General features: G+C 35.7%; 1 protein-coding gene across 3 annotated transcripts in view; it reads right to left on the reverse strand.

The window, feature by feature from the left end:
• Positions 1-990: 990 nt before the first annotated feature.
• Positions 991-18,465, reverse strand: part of cadm1b (cell adhesion molecule 1b) — a 245,438-nt gene continuing 227,963 nt past the window's right edge. For all 3 annotated transcript variants that reach the window (XM_051129480.1, XM_051129481.1, XM_051129478.1), the window contains 2 exons: positions 5,754-5,879; positions 991-5,667 (listed from right to left, as the gene is read on the reverse strand). In XM_051129480.1, the coding sequence (XP_050985437.1) occupies positions 5,549-5,667; positions 5,754-5,879 (245 nt within the window). In that variant the 3' untranslated portion in view covers positions 991-5,548. The remainder of the gene's footprint in view (positions 5,668-5,753; positions 5,880-18,465) is intronic.

Below are 18,465 nucleotides of genomic sequence, written 5' to 3' on the forward strand. Positions count from 1 at the left end.
AAATGCAGCTTCAAAAGGCTCTAAACGATCCCAGCTGAGGAAGAAGGGTCTTATCTAGCGAAACAATCAAATTTGCATACTTTCTAAGCACAAAACCTTGTGTAGCACAAGTTCTGAGATGTGCGTTCACGACACTACGTACTATTGAATCACGTTGAAAGGCCACACGAAACTACAGACCCAGTGTTTACAAAGCGAACGCTCAAAGACTAAAAAAGTGCAAGTAAGTCAAACGCTGTTTATAAACAAAAAGCTACAACAATGTCGGACGATTCTTAGGTTGTAGGAGAAAATAAGATGGAGTTTTTCGCCATTCTCTACCTTTTTTTAGCCGGAGTACACAGACGATGAACTTAGATGTGATTCGTAGTAGTGATGGGAAGTTCGGATCATTTTTCTGACTCAGACTTTTGAGTCTCGTTCAGCAAAATGAACAAATCTTTTTTCTGAGTCATTTCGTTCATTTTAGCAAAAAACTTCCCTAACACATCCACTGCTTACACAAACGTTGCTCACGCTACAAACAAGACAAAACTATAATGCTATAAGAAACAGAAAAGATTACTTCATTGTTTACCTGGGTCTTTAGTGTATGATTAGCTCAGCTCAGCTCACCTCTTATCTGACAAATTTTCGGGTTGGAGTCGTTTGTTCATCACGTGACAGCCCCTTAAGATGAACAAACGACTCTGAAAACCTGAAGACTTGAAACAGGTGAACTAATTCCAGTACAGAACCTAATAGGATGTTGTGCATGCGCGACTGAACGAATCACTCCCCGAGACGACTCGTTCTTCACGAGTCACATTAAAGATCCGTTCAAAATGAACGAATCATTCAAGAACGCGCATCCCAGAGCTTGTGCTACACAAGCTTTTGTGCTTAAAAAGTATACACATTTTTATTTAAAAAAAAAAAAAGACATGTCGTTTCGCTAGATAAGACCCTTCTTCCTCAGCTGGGATGGTTTAGAGCCTTTTGAAGCTGCATTTAAACTACATTTTGGAAGTTTAAAATTGTGGGCACAATTGAACATGAGCATCTTGGATGACAAGGGGGTGAGTACATTATTTGTAAATTGCTGTTCTGCAAGTGGAGTTCTCCTTTAAAATCTTTTCCAAAGAGAACAGCGATGCTTTCGAAAGATCTCAGAATCTATCCACAAATCGATGTATTGTCCCATCCCTAATTTTAATATGCTGATTTGGTGCTTAAGAAACATTTCTGTTTATCAATGTTGAAAACAGTTGTGATGCAGTTGTATTTTTCCAACAGACTTTCAACATTATAAATGTTTTATTGTCACTTTTAATCACAACTTAATGCATCTTTGTGAAATAAAAGTACTGCTTTATTTTAAAAAATTACAAGAAAAGAAAATCTTTTTGACCCCCAACTTTTGAATAGTAGTTTATGAACTTGGGCCCAACGTTTTCTGTAGGGGGCATAATTTAACTTTCATTTACTTCATTCTCAATCAGTTTAGTGTTGTAGGCGTTTAGAACAAGGTATGTTTAAATAAATGTGCTGCTGTATAAAACCACAAAATTCTGTACAACATACAATGACAATCAAAAGGAAAGATCTTTCTGTATAACCAAGTATAAAGAGCGGCATTAGCTACAAGAGCCTCGCACGAATATACCATAATTTATTAGCGATTTCAAATCTAAATAATGCTCACCTGTCAGAAAATCTCAGGAATAACACTTAGAAAAAACAAACAAACGAAAAAATAACACTTGATAATACACAAATTCATGTAAACGCTATGACCAAACAATTCTGTCACAAGGATTTTACAATGTTAACTGTACTCTCACCATAACTCCAAAATGCCCCCATGTATTTAATCACAAACAATATGCATCTGTCCAACGAAGGCCAAAGATATGAAACGATGGCTGTTATGAGTGTAATATTTCACCAACTATATACTAACTCTACAATAATGTAATAATTTCACGCTCTATGCATTTATAATACTTTTATGAGTGAGGAAACAATACGTGTCCGTGTTAAAATTCTCCCTTTCTGAAAATAAAGCATGTTAGATGAGATAAACAGGACATTCGGGACTCGCTTTCATAAACTATTGCATTATTGTAGAGTTATTACATTCAATCTGGCGTCTACACATAAGCTGGATTGAAGAGCTGCTAACCGAAACGTGTTGGAGGGCACAACTGTGAGTATGGCTTACAACATACAGGCTCCATCTATTTCATTTAGTACGAAATTTTTTTATGTCACTATGAGAAGCGCACAGAAGCACTAACAATATTCGGAGAAACTCACTGACCTCGACCTCATACTGAGCCTACTGAATGAGAACAAGCTAAAAATGAAAGCTATTTTACACTCGAGATATGTTGTGTTTCGTAGAAGGGGACATCTTTGTGACGGCCTTCCTGTACAGCTGAGCCAGGAGCCGATCTGCTCTTCTTTGCTTTGGCATTTATTTTTAATGCTTGGGCGTTAATTACAATAAATTAGTCTGTGGGTGATGCTGGTATATATGGATAATGCGATACAAGCCGGAAAGAATATCAACACAAGCCGATTATAATCACATACAGTATATCTAACGTACAATTAGGGCTGTCAATCGTTTAAAGTTTTAATCAAACTAACTACAACATATGCTGATGAATTAATCAAATTGATTCTAATTAGGTAGAGGAGGACAATATACTGTTGGTTGAAGTTTCATATCATTTGAATAGAAGTCAATCACCCTACAGTCCACAGTAAATCATTTTGGAGGTTGTCTTCTCTGTCCGACACAAAATTTGTCATTAATGGATTGTACCCATTCTGTGATATTTTGTTGAAATGTAAAAAAAAAAAAAAAAAAAAAAAAAAAACCTCACGCCATGAGCACCACATTTTAATAAGCCGATTTAATAGCTAAACTTTAAAAAACAAATCTTGACAAAAGTAAAACGGTAAAATTAATTATTATTCCAGAAATAAATTAATTAATAAGTAATTATTTACCAATTATTAATTCATAAATATCATTACATCTTTAGGGAGCTGCATCACTTAAAATGTAAATGATTATTATTATTTATATTCCAGATTTTGATAAACTGTGATATTTTGTCGAAATGCAACAATTTTTTGGCATCTCATGCCATGAGCACCACATTTTAATGTGTTATTTTAATATCTGAACTTTGAAAAACAAATCTTGACAAAAGTAAAACGGTACATTTAATAATGAATCCATAAATAAATATGAATTCATTCATAAATAATTATTACTAATTATTAATTCATAAATCTTTGGGGAGTTGCGTCACTTAAACTGTAAATTTTTATAATGTTTTTGCACATTTCTGAATTTTGATTGCACCACCACTGAATCTGAAGCTTTTTTTCCAGATATTTATAAACAGTATAGCACTGTGATATTTTGTTAATTTGTGTATTGTGTAGACAATTTTTTGGCATACATTTTAATGCACCGTTTTAATAGCTAAACTTTGAAAAACAGGGTAAATATATTTATTAATCCATAAATACAAGTAATTATTACCAATTATCCATTAATATCATTACATCTATGTGGAGTTGCATCACTTAAACTGTAAATTATTATTATTATTTTCCATTTTTATTATTATTATTGTGCATGTTGATTGCACCACATAAGTTTCAATTTGATTTTTTTTCCAGATTTTGATAAACAGTGTAGCAGCATGATATTTTCTCGAAATGCAACTTTTTTTGGCACCTCACGCCATGAGCACCGCATTTTAATGTGCTGTTTTAATAGCTAAACTTTGAAAAACAAATCTGGACAAAAGTAAAACAGGGTAAATGTAATTATCAATCCATAAATAAATAAATTAGTGAATTCATAAGTACTTTTTACCAATTAATTAATTCATAAATTGCATTACATCTTTGGGGAGTTGCATCACTTAAATTGTAAATTATTATTATTATTATTATTATTAATTATTATTATTAGCATGTTTCTGCATGTTGATTGCGCCACATGACTTTGAATTCTTTTTCCAGATATTTATAAACAGTGAAGCAGCGTGATATTTTGTTGAAATGCAAAATATTTTTGGCACCTCATGCCTCATGCGATTTTAATAGCTAAACTTTGAAAAACAAATCTTAACAAAAGAAAAATGGTAAATTTAATTATTAATCCATAAATATTTTTATTAATTGTGAATTCACAAGTAATAATGACCAATTATTAATTGATAAATATCATTACATTTTTGGGGAGTTGCATCGCTTGAACTGTAAATTAATATTATTATTATTATTATTATTATTATTATTATTAGCATGTTTCTGCATGTTGATTGGACCACATGACATTGAATTAGATTTTTGTTCCCAGATATTTATAAAAAGTGAAGCAGTGTGATATTTTGTTGAAATGCAAAATATTTTGGCACTTCACACTATGAGCACCACATTTTAATGGCCATTTTAATATCTAAACTTAGAAAAATAATTATTAATCCATAAATAAATACATTAATTTGTTCATAAATGTCATTATTATTATAATTAGTTTTTTGCATGTCTCTACATGTTGATTGCACCACAATTTTGAAGACTTTGGATTTGAATTTTTTCCAGATCATTAATTAAGCTAAAGAAAGAAAGCATTGTTATTTTTTTTTAAAAAAAAAAAAAAAAAAAAAAAAAAAAAAAGAGAGAGAAAAGACTATGGCTAATAATAATAATAATAATAATAGTAGTAATACAATATAATTTTGAGTAAATAAATAGATGACAAAAAATGTATAAAATTTACAGATGGATCAGGGGCGTTACTGACTTTGATTGTGTAATTTTTTAAATATTTAATGGCATTGAAGAAATGTGTTCAATTGACAGCCCTAATATCAACAAAAGCCGATTATAATCACATACAGTATACCTAATAAATAATGCAAAAACACATTACTGCCGCTGAATGTTGTTGGTCACAACAACAGAGGTTTCTATCTTCTCTAAGCCATTCTCTGAGGGACTAAGGAGAGCAACAGGCAATTTGCCAAATAAATTACTTGGAATCAATCCATGAAAACAACCCAAGCGATCGTTCTGTGACCGAAACGTACATCGAAACTTCGTGTGTGGCTTTCTTTCAGACCTGCAGACAGAACGGCATGAGAGAGATGTGCTGGCAATTAAAAACCAAAATGAAACGAAAACAAAACAACCGTAGATTCGAACCGTCGAGAGACAGTAGCTTGTGGGTGTCCTGATGAAAGTGGGAACTTCAGTAAGAACAGAACAAGGCACAAAATTCTTAGCAAATGTTTAAACTGAACAAAACCGGCCCCAGCAGGAGGTGTTGGATGGTGAAGCGGTCTAAAATTGAGCTCTCCTAGTGCTCTGCCATCCCACACCCCGTCCGTCTCGATGGCAGCAACTTCTCCTCACCGTCTCTTCAGCTGCACAGGTGTGAATCCAGCCTGATTGAATCCCACAGCCCCTACCTCCCAACCCAGCAGTCCACAGTTTGCTGTTCAGCACAGGAAGCTAGCAGGTCTAGTCAGAGTTAAATGTAGTACTCCTTCTTGTCATCCGAATTGTTGTGTCCACCCTCTGCGTTGATGATGGCAGTGTCGGCATCCGCGGCGTCGTCCGCTCCTTTGGCTTCGTGGGTAAAGTAGGTACCTTAAAACAGCAACGTTTGTCATTCCCACAGATAAAAACACAACCCAAAAATCAAGCCGATGCCACAGTCGTGCCTTTTGATTTACCTTTGTGTCTTGCAAAATATCGTCCGAGAACAATCAGGAGACAAAGCATGGCAAACACAACCACCGCGACGATTCCGCCGATGACGGCGTGATCGATTTTCTGTGGCGCTCCATCTGCTCTTGAATCTGCATCAAAGAGAAACACAAACGCAAAGAATTTAAGGCACAGATTCTCTGCCAAATGATGTTATTCTGCTTTAAATAAATTCATTAATGCCATCTATATATATTTACAGTTGTCCTAATTCAAATCAACACATGCCTGAGAGCACCAAAAATGTGATCTTTAGACTAAAAAACACCTTTTGGTGAATCTGACAGATGGTTTTCACATACTCTGTTTGTGACATTTCCTGTAAATGTGTAAATGGCATGACACAGACTAGCACATACTCAAACACAGTTTGTTTGGTTTGATCCCGAAACATCAGCTGTCTGAGCCAACAGCGACACTGGGGAGGTAAAGTTTCCAGCCTATGCTGGCGGAAAATGAACTAAATCATAGATAGCAAACGTGTGGAAAAGAAAATGCAAATAATGGCTCAACCAATCACTATAGTAAAACACCCAATCTGCATGTATAAGGGCTGGCTTTAGGGCTGCATTTATTTGATCAAAAATACAGTAAACACAGTTCTATCTCGACGACTCTCAGAAGGTTTTAGCATGGTAATGGACTATATGACAGTGTATTTGGCCTTGGTGGAATAGATCTGCTACGCTGCTGCTGCTGTCAGTTATTGCTCTTGTTGTAGATTATTGCTGCTGCTGCTGCTGCTGATTTAAAGCGAGTACAGGAACTTGCTACTGCCAATACATACATCACTATGGTACTGGAAGTATTTAAGACATTATGCTGCTGCACAAACAGCATATATACAGTAATAACCCGTTGCATATCTATACAGGTGGAGCTGGGGAGGTGGAGGGCTTTGGAGGAACTCTGAAAGCGTGCTGCAAAATGCTCCAGTGAATGCTAACCAGCCTTTTAAAAGCAAAGCTGCCTGTAGAGGTGTCAAAAGGTACCGGGTTCGGTACCTTCGGTACTGAAATTTTAAAAACGTCAATTTCCCGCTCACATTTGAGCGCTGTTGAGCTGATTTTTTTAAACATCGCTGATTGGCCATAGTGTTTAAATACTACACTATTTAAATATATTTTCAAATGTATTTTATTCCTGTGATGATAAACCTGAATTTCCAGCATCATTACTCCAGGTTTTTAGTGTCCCATGATCATTTAGAAATCATTCTAATATGCTAAATAATAATAATAATAATAAAATAATAAAATACAATAAGTAAATAAATATATGAAAATAAATGAATAATAAAATATATATATTTCTTAGTAACAAACTTTTGAATGATAGCATATTAGGGCTGTCACTAGGGATTATTTTGGTAATCGAGTAATCTATCGATTTTTCTGATAATCGGATAACTGTATATTTTTTTTTTTGTAGTAATAAGACTAGACCTATGTGAACAATAGCCTTTAAAATTCCTTGAAATACATGAATAATAGCAAAGAGGCAATAATAATTAGTCTTAACTGTAAACTGTTAAAGTACTTAAGTAAGGGATAATGTACATTATCCCGCTTATTACACGGCTTCTTGCCACGAGAGTAAATAATTAGACATAAAACATTGATCTGAGTAGTAATATTTGAATGCAAAGCTTCAGTGAAGAAAGCCATTGCTAGGAAGGGGCAAATTCAGACTAGATGGACATTTAAGGGAGACAGTGCAGTCACAGTATTTATTACACAAAATGTCACCACAGAAAATTATTATGGTGATAAAAGATATTGATTTAAGGTTTCAAAATCTTACCAGTTTGTTAGTTATCTTATAATCCATTACAGTGTACAAAACAATCATCGCAAAATAACAGCAGCTGCGTTTGTATGAAACAAGAGAGGGAGTCCACGATACCAGGATGACTTTAATATTTTAAGAGCCAGACAAATGCAAAGGTTCCACAGAGAAAAATTTTTCCCAGCATTATAAAAAATGCCAGTGACCTGATGATTGTTTTTACACTTTACTGCCGATCTAGTCTGTGTTTAATATTGACTCAACAACTTGTAATCCAAATGTCCAATTAATCTTTAATATTTGGTCATTTCTTTATGATAGAAAAGCTATAGCCACTGTAATTTCTTGAATATGTGGACATCAAAACATATAAACTCAGAGTGAACAGTTAGCATATTGAGAAAGATAATGATGTATTCTCCTGTGTTTGTGTAGGTTTATAAATTATTTACCTTACAAATATGCTGAAATGATGCATGTTACATTCCCAGATGAATGTTATAATAAACCCAAACTCACAACAACATCCAGAGATGGAGTTTGAGATGCTCCATACATGCAAATGATAACAGTTTGTGTAGCAGCATTTACTGTGAAAAGAGCCCTCTGAGAGGCACGTACGTAACCTACATGCATATAAATAAAGCGCATATATTAAAACTGCATATATTTAATTGAATTGTAGCGTTTGTGAATTCTTAATAGCGTTATGCTTTATTATGAATTTAAAATGGGTTTAATATGTGGAATGCACCACTTCTGGTGTTTTGCTGATTACTCGACACGGACGAAATGCATTCAAGAATTATTTTTTTTTATTGAATACTCGAATAGAATCGAGGAATTGTTGTATAGCATATAGCATATAGAGAAATACACTATAATGGTACCATATCAGTTACTGGCCGACATTAAGCATTTTTTTTATTTATTATTATTATTTTTTAATGGTATTGGTCCATTTTGGTCCATTGGCACATTTAAAACTGTTATTAATATTTCTAAACGTAATCTTTAGCCATTCTCAAAAATATCGGCGGCGATAGCCTTGTGGGCAGTATAGTGCATATGCAGCATTAAGCGCCATTGCACCACGGGTGTCCCGAGTTCGAATCCTGGCTTGAGGACCTTTCCTAATCCCTTCCTCCACTTCGCTTCCTGTCTGCTCTATACTATCCTATCAATAATAAAGCCAAAAATAAATCATAAAAAGCAATTTTCAAATTTTTGATAGTGCACATTATAATGTTGTGATTCCGAAATTCACTTAAGGCATTTATAATGAATGATTTCAGCTTTTAGCATTTTATTTATCATTTATTTAGACAATTTAGTGGTGCATTTCTCCATTTATGCATGTGGCAAATTGCCTTTATTTTAGCGTTTGGTGCAGTGGCTCATACATGCTTTTTTTTTATAAGCACTTTGTAAGAACAGACAGAAAATAAACCCTGCACACATTCTAATTACACATTAAGTTTCCTGATGAAGTGCCTAGCAACCAAACCACAAGAAAGAATGTAGACCTGAGAGCAAGGACTGAAAGTGCCTCAACAAAACCCAGACTATATATTCCCCCCTCAATATTACTCATTCAGTTTTGTAATCAATAGCCTTTCATCAGGCATACGAGCGATAGATGCTGCCCTTTTCCATTTTCAGTATCAACACACGCTAAAGCTTCAGTGACCGCCTTACCATCAAACAGCAGCATATCTTTGGATTTAATAAGCATATGTATGGCTCTGTCTAATTCATCTAATTGACTGTATACGCGTCAATGCCGACGACAGCCTGAAAACAAGATCTTTTGATAAACCCGTTTCTGCCTGCAGCAAAGCAACAGATCCAGCCCGGCAGGATGACACAGTCTACTAAGATGCCGCTTTGATATGAGCCACAGAGGTTTCTGCATTGATATAGGACAGGGAAGCCCTGCATTGCATCATGTTGCACCAGAGGCACCTCTCATGGCTCTGGCAGCCTGTTCCCAGTGCTAATTAGCATGAGACTAGGAATGAACACAGCGGAGAGGAGCACTGTCACATTCCATTCTCTCTGCAGTGCCGCCCCCTCCCGCTCTTCACCGGCCCGGTTCCGCCCCTCCTCCCCCTCCTGCCTCCTGCTTGACACCAGCAGATAAATTAGCTGTCCAGGGGCACGGATATCTTAGCCTGCGAGAGGAAATTTGGGGGTGAATACAATTTTCGGTGACTATAATATACACGTGTTATGGAAAGCTCATATGTGTTGGAGTTTAAGGCGAGACACTACAGGCAAAAACATTGTTGTTGTTTTTTTTCATGCGCTAGGAAGTTTTTAGATTTAGGGCTATGTGCCCTTTTTGTAATGTGTTTATTCAGACTAGCGAGAAGAAAATATGCAAAATACACTTCATCTGTAGATTTCAGTTACAATATATATCTTTAAAGGCTGTTTTCTCAAAATTAGCTTTTTTTTTTCCCTCATCCACTTCAGCAGCACTTACATGCACCAGACTTTACAGGTTTATTCCCATCTGTATTCTGAAGGTTTTGACAGAGGGGTTTGTTTATATATAATTTTCCCAAAGATTCTATTCCTAAAAACATGGTGAAAATGATTTTTTTTTCTAGTAGACAGTATTTTCTGATTTGTTATGAAGAGAAATGTCAAAAATCCCTTTTGTAAATACCTTAGTATGCCAACAAGACAAAACAAGAATTTTAAACCTTGCTTTATTCGATGCAGTGTTCATTTTGACAGCAAATTTTGGTTTAGTCTTATTTACAGTCTTTTGACTAAAATGCCATTTAGTTTTAGTCATATTTTAATCATCTGAATTGTTTTAGTTTTAGTCTAGTTTTGATTGACTAAATATCATAAGATTTTATTTGACTAAATCTGCAGTAGATTTAGTCAATTAAAATCTAATGGGTTTACAGTGTAATGCATTTATTAAGTATTTCTTTAAAATGACCAAACTCATTGTTTAGGTTTAGGTTTGATATTAAGGTTTTGAAAGACACAGATTTAACTGCTGTGACACGTAACTTGCCTTTGCATTAAAATGAAATGAAGCCACTACTCATAAAGAAACAAGAACATGCTCTTCTTTTTAATGAAATGCCAGTGGTTGTATAGAATAATGCATTCTTTATAACAACTTGTTTACCACATTCTTCGTTCAAGCAGACATATTTATTTACATAAATTTAGATTAATCTTTATTAGGGCTACTAAAGTGATTCAGTCTTTCTTTTGTTGCTTGATTAACATCAACGACACAGACAATAGCAACTAAATTAGGCTGCTGTCCCTTTAAAACCAAATGCATGGATGCGATACATGTCTGATATTCTCCCAGCTGTTTACGTTCACTTAAGATGTAACTGAGTGTGTTTACATGAATACTCATTAAAATGGACAATTCAACATTTTGTGTATTTTTCTTTGTTCATGCGACACGGAAGAGTACTCATGTGCTATGTAAGAGGAGCTGCTTCGGTGTCTGCGCTCAGAAACCCGGCAACGAATTGAGTTTTCTTTTGTGTCGTCAAATTTATCCGTATATCTGCTCTTCTCTTACTCCCAGATATTGACAATATTTTGAACAATAAATGAGATGTGCAGCCGGATGAATCATTTGGCACAGTATTACAGTTCAAATGTATGGATCTAACCTCCTAACCATGCTGCAGATTCATTCCAAATGAATCTCTTCCCAAATCTTCTCTCCCTAACATTTTCGTCTCGTGTTTATTCATTGATGTAAATGTCTGTCGATTTTCGTCATAGTTTTTGTCATTCAAAACAAGTTTTTGTTTCATTATCGTCTCGTTTTCATCTGTAAAAAAAAATGTTGTTGACGAAAATTATGATACAAAAAAATTGTCAGCGAAATTAACACAGATTTGATGTTCATATAAATAATTACATATTTAATTACATGCCTTTCAGGAACATTTCAAGAAAAAAATTTTGTAATACGTTTTTTTTTTCTTAATTTTTTAATGTGATCAATCAGCCTAGGATGTGTGGTGATGTCCTTGTGATTATTTTATTACTATTATTTTTTTTACCCTAATCACCTGGGATGTCTTTCTTGCCTCAAAGGAATAGATCACTCAAAAACAGAAAATTTGCTTAAAGTTGGCTCCCCCTCAAGCAATCCAAGATACACATGATTTTTCATGAGAACATACTTGGAGAAATATAACATTTCATCACTTGCTCACAAATGGATTCTCTGCAGTGAATGGGTGCTGTCAGAATGAGAGTCCAAACATTCCTGATAAAAACCATTACAGAAATACACAAGTCAGAAACAAATCCATAAATAAGATGTTTTTAACTACAAAGTGTTGCTTCCAGCCTTATAAAGTTGTTTTTTTAAGTGAGAAATCCATCTTGTCTGAATCAAGAGAGAAATATGCACATATCAAGCACTGTTTATGAGCACAAACAGTCCAAAACAGTTATAAACAAGTATGTTGGTTGATTTCGAATGGACTACCCTGTTGAAAAAAAAACAGCATATGCTGGTTAGTTATGTTTTAAAGCATGGTTGGTTTAAGCTGGTTCTTAGCTGGTCATGAAATGGTTTTAAGCTGGTTCTCAACTGGTCATGTGCTGGTCCTAAGCAACTAGCACATGACCAGCTTAAACCAGTGCGACTGACCCGATCAGCATATTTGTTTTTGCACGCAGGGGAGTGTTTTGAACGTTTCTATTTACGTGTTTTTGCACTGTTGAGTAATGTATCACAGACATATCTGTTGATTCCTTGAACACAATGTTAATCATAATTCATTCACTGCTCAAAAAAACACAGTTTTGTTCAGTGCCGAGTTCTGCAAGCACATGAATCCTCTCATAAAAAAAGTGCAGACACTATGTAAATAAGAGATTATTTTAATAATTTCTAAGGGAGTTTGCAAATGTGATACTGATTTAACACAGCAGTTCAATAAACAAGAAGTTAATATTAAGTGACTTACATTGTCTGACTATAACACTGTTGTGTAATTTTGCTCTATTTAATCGGAAATAGTTTTAAACAGTCACAGCTGAGCAGCTGCGCATCTCTTAATGCAAACCCAGTGGTTTTTCGTTTATGAATGGACTGCATTTTTAAACTACTTTAGCGAGTCAGTGATTCATGATTACCCATTTAAAAAGATAGTCACATGCTTTATTCCTGAATGAATCAGCCGTTCCAATAAATTAATTGATTCAATGATTCAGTGATAAAAATCAAGTGACTTGCCGCCACCTACTGGTAGTTTTAGTTTCATTTTTAAAGTATCATTTTAGTTATTTAAATCATTTAAAGGGCACCTATTATGCAAAATCCATTTTTACAAGGTGTTTGGACAGAATTGTGTGTTGGAATTGTCATCTTAGAATGATAAAACTACATCCACATTTTTTTTTTTTTTTTTTTTATAAATCTTCAAAAAATCAAACCAGGCTCAAAAAACGAGCACTTTGGAGCCTGTCCGCAAAATGACTTAATATTTTGGTAGCCCCGTCCATTGCTTTTGACTGACAGGCACGTATTACCACATCCTCGTCTATACACAACTATAATCAGGTTTCACTCACTGCTAGGCGCGTTTGTAATCCGATGCTCCATATAAACAGCTCAATCAGAATAAAAATGCTCAAACCGAATGAAATTGTAATCAGTTTGAGAGGGGTGGGATAAACCTTTCTATAAACTGAACAAAATAAAATTGTGCAATGTAAACATGTTAAACAGATTACTTTGCGTCTATGTAAAGCAGAACAGGTGTCACGCCAAAGTGGGGAGCATTCGCGGGCTGTGCCCCCCTGTCCATCCTCTCTGTTCCTTGTTAAACACGATAGTTTTCGAAAGGGAAAGTGAAACTGGTAGAACAGCACGCATAAGAAAGTGACTGCATGCTTTCTCGATTGTCAGCAACTACACGCGATCACAGATTGCACGCTTTGATTCTTTGTTCAGCAACTCTTGATAAGAAATTGTGTATTTATTCCATACTGGTCTTCTCACGCTCTCACAGAGACGTCTACACTGTAAAAAACAATTTGTTGATTCAACTTAAAATAATTTGTTACCTGGCTGCCTTAAAATATTAAGTTCAGTCAACTCAAAAAAGTTTAGTCAACTTGAGATGTTAAGTTGTACTAGGTGACAAATTATGCTATTTGAGTTCATTCAACTTAAAACTCTAAGGCACCTGGTTAACAAGCCCAGCTAATGGTTTGTTTAGTCAACTCAAATATCTAAGTTTTCACTTGGTACAACTTATCATTTCAAGCTGATTAAACTTATGTGAGTTGACTGAACTTAAAATTTTAAGTCTGCAGGGCAACAAATTATTTTAAGTTGATTCAACAATTTGTATTATTTTTTTTTTAACAGTGTCTCCTCCCTTCTGGAGTTGGGCGGGAAGTTGCAGCTCATTTTCATGTAAGGAAACACACCCCTAAAACAGCACTTTTTAGACCCGCCCCAAAAATGACACTTTTCAACACGTTATAATAAACGATCTGTATTGTATCAGGATCTGAAACTTCACAGGCACATTCAGGAGAGCCATAAGATTATTATTACCTTATCTTGTAAAAAAGGGGCATAATAGGTGCCCTTTAATATTTAATATTTAAAACATTATTCTCAAGGTTAATTTATGAATTTAATTGCACTCAATCCACCTCAGAGCCCCATTTAAACATCTGAAAATACACCTACAAGCCATTTTTGTTTCTCGGTGCCACCTCTATAGTACGCTAATACTGATTTCATATGATTGGTAACTTATTCTACTTATTCTACTGTTTTAATTAGAATTTTTTTAAAGCATAGAGTAAGAGTTTAACATTTTTAAATAAGCATAGAGCCCTTGCATGGATTGAGGGTGAGCACATTTACAGCGACTGTTCATTTTTGGATGAACTGTTCCTTTAAGTTGTGACCTTCCGACCCAAGCTGCCATTTCATAATGTGTATTTTGGACTCGGAAACCCCGGGTCCAAACGTGACTGCGTTAAGCGGCACGTGGCGGGCTTTACAAACCGCACTCGTGTTAAGCAGGCGGTGGGATACGAGTGGGATTTATTGGGAAATAAAGAGGACTTTTGCCTGATTTACAGCTGGGTGAGGCGGGGGGAAGACTTATGCACTGCTGCAGGGCCAGAGAGCTCATGTTTTATGAGTCTCATTCTGCATCTGTGCTGAAGTGACTAATTAAACTGCAGGCCACTGTCATTGCAGCAGCTGCGGACCAAAGTGGAACGGCCAAGCGCTCGTGAGGGGGCGAAGACATGAGAATATGAGGCTTACGCGTGACCGGCCGATATAGTGTGCTAGTCTTATAGCCTTTCTGTCTATTTCAGGCATTTCCCGCTAAAAGGCACTTCAAAAAGTAATCAGGGAAATCTTCAGGAACAGAGCTCGCAAATCTGTTCACCGGCCCGCTTTTATTGGATTTTTAAATCTAGATTCGAGTTTCCGCACAGGTCATTCCCTGGAGTTTCGTCTCGGGGCTACAAGAGAAAGCCACACTGATGAAATGAAAACGGAAATTTCTTTTTAAACAAATCACAGCTCACCCAAGGACACCTAGGCGAAACAATGTGGCTGCGAAACGTAAATCACACGGCATTTGACTGAGGCACTGAAAGACAGATTTTCTGCCGGCGAGAAGATTTAAAAAGAAAAACATTAAGGAGAGGTTGAACATGAACTCATTCGGATTCGGGCGAGAAAGGACCACAGTCCCGGGGTACAAAGGGAGACCTTTGCAAACAAAGATTGGACCCTGAGCATGTGGAGCCTTTGAAGCATGTTTTCCTGATAGAGTCTCTAAATTGAGCTCGCAGGCCACAAGGGTGACAAAGACATTTGCTACTATCTGCGACTCTCTGTGAGTTAAATCACATTCACATAGTGAAGTCAGCGAATGCAAAGCACTGCCAAAATATGCACTAAAAGCAGCTCCGCATGCCACAAAGCATATGGCTGGTGACATTTTTCCCCTGAATTGTGTAGATGGAATGATAAATATGCCAAGAGTCCAGAGCAGGTGTCTACAGTGTGTCGGTGAGAGGCCTTTTCATATCAAACTCGCAGCCGTTCGGCTTTTTCTGAGTGACTTGCTGCACGCAACTGACTCGGTTTGTAATCACAAGGAAACATTAGTCAACTTCAAATAATAATTCATTTCCTTTGCACCGCAATCAAAGCGGAAAACTCTTGATCGGAGAGAAAGCCGCTTCCGCGCGTTCCCTTCCCTAAACTGTTCAAATGGAGCGCGTCCTTTACGTCGGAAAAGAAAAACAGGCGCTTTGAACCGGGGGGAGACTGTAGACGTGTCGTTTACTCCACAATGAAAAGAAGTGGCATCTTTGATAAAATCAGCCAGACTTATTTTGGCACCTCGCCGCCTGCTGAGCTATCTTTGGCAGTTGGACTAAAGAAGTGTTGAAGTTATGTAGCGGTTTTTACAAGCAATGGAGAACTTCGCACTTTCGCTGAAGCGTTCTATTTCTGACTTTTATTTTGGCATTACGCTGATGCATTATTACTGGGTGAAAAGCTTCTCTTTAATGCTGTTGACATGGGTGATGATAATAACACAGCTCTTTGCTACAGAGCATTTGGCTCTTTATAGCTCTATTTACTATACTTTTAAAACTCATTCATATTTTTTACATGTTACATTGGCTGTCCACAACCTCATGATAAAAAGCTTAAGTACTCCGTTATAATTTTGAAATTTCAGCCGCCAAAAATGGTATTTCGGTTTTTGGCTGAAAGAGAAAAACGAATAAAATTATGATGCTTTGCTCAATATTCCGCTCTATGAATATGAGTTCCGCTCATGCTCACTGGAAGAGGGACAGGGACAGGAAATTTCTGTGTAGTATACTTGTTCCTGTTTGCAATAGCTCTACTGTGCTGAATCATGGCAATGCTGGTAAAATGATGCTACCTTCTTGTGACGTTATGCTCTGCTCACATGTTCTGATGATAATAGCTTTGTAGGACTACACATTATTTGTATAATTAGTAAAAAAAAAAAATCTGATTCTATTGCATAGAACTTAAAAAAATAATAATATATTGATATTTAATATTAATATATTTTCTGTCCAATTTACTTTTAATGCAAGTGTGGTTATTTTGTTATTTTGGTTGTTTTGACTTGTGTTTATAAATTCAATATCATTTAAATTATTGAGTTAAATGAAAAAGTCTTACAAAATTACCTGTTATTATTTAATGAAATAACACAATTATTACAAAGTCTTTTATTTTTTTGGTTTTAGACCAACTGTATCCAGAATCTATATAAAAAAAAAACAAAAACAAAAAAAAAAAACATCTATAATAATCACTTCATTATCTTATGCTTGCAAAAATGTATTCTGTCAGGACCCATGGCATTAATCCATTCTAGGATTTGTCTTCCTGTTTTATTTACATCTTTTGCTACCTGCTTGGTGAAAGCTGCGCAGTAAACAGAATCTCTTGTTGCTATGGTAAGCAAATCTCTAGCAAGAAAAATGTAAGTGTGAATATCTCCAAGAAAATTCAATGTAAAAACAGTCACACATACTTATTTAATTAAACGTGACAAATACATGCACAAATTGTGAAATAAATCCAAAGTAATGAATTCAGTGTTACTGGCATCACGATATGCGTAAAATAACAGCTTCAAACAGAAGAGTGGCATGGTTGTCTGTGCTCAAACCCGAAAACAAAAACCCCACAACTTTTTGTATCGCGTGTAATATGCATAATTCATGATGGGGCTATTAAGAAGAGCATGTAGGAGGTGTATTCCACATCTGGCCATGGCCTACATTATGACTAACAGCATGAGCAGAGCTACTGTATAGCCTCAGTTTACCCCACCTCAGATGAGTGTGCTATAACCCACATCCACTGCATGACTGCTGCCTGCTGAATGAGGGCAAGATGAGGATGGGAAAGTTCAGAGACTCAATGTAAAATGTCGACACATTTTACTTTTTAAACTCACTGTAATAAGTGCTAGAAATAAGGCTGAAGGCAGAGGGATCATCTCAGTGGATGAGAGTCTCTGCGCTGGGTATAACTGGAGGATCTTCATAGATAATGTAAGAGCTGCAGTGCTGTTAGATTGTTGATCGGGGTTGAAGTGTAACTAACTAAAAAATAAAGTAGTGAGTTAAGTGAACTTCACTTTTTAGAAGAGTTACAGGCCTGCTGAAAAAAAAAAACAACAACAGTCTGCTGGTTTTAGCTAGTTTAGGCTGATTATTACTAGTTCACCAGCCTAACCAATTCAAACCAACAAACCTGAAATGCATTCAAACCAACTAAATTCTCTCTCAAATATGTAAGTTTGATTTGTTTTCAGAGAACCAATTCATTCTGTATGGTTTCTGTGGTCCATATTTAATATTGGAAAGTGTGAATCATTCTAATAAATCAATCATGATTCATGTTAAACTCACTCAGAGTACTGAAAATTCTGATTCATTCTAATGAATGTAGTCATTCCAATGATTCATTGATTTGAAACTTGCATACACAGTGCTGAAAAGATTCATTTTAATAGATCAATTAATTCTAATGAATCGGTTCATTCCAAACAATCTCATATGCTATAAATCAGTGCATCTTAAACTGTCTCATTTGGAGTGCTGAACATTCTGAATCATTCTAATGAATGTTGTCACTGTAATGAATCAATTCATTCTAAACTCTCATACACAGTGCTGGAAAGTCTGATTCATTCTAATGAATCAATTAATCCTAATGAATCAATTCATCTTAAACACTCTCATATGCTATAAAATCTGGTTGATCCTAATGAATCAATTCATCTTAAACTCTCTCATTCCGAGTGTTGTGAAAGTCTGATTCATTCC

The sequence above is a fragment of the Labeo rohita genome, chromosome 15 (assembly GCF_022985175.1).
Source record: "Labeo rohita strain BAU-BD-2019 chromosome 15, IGBB_LRoh.1.0, whole genome shotgun sequence".
Classification (NCBI taxonomy): Eukaryota; Metazoa; Chordata; class Actinopteri; order Cypriniformes; family Cyprinidae; genus Labeo; species Labeo rohita.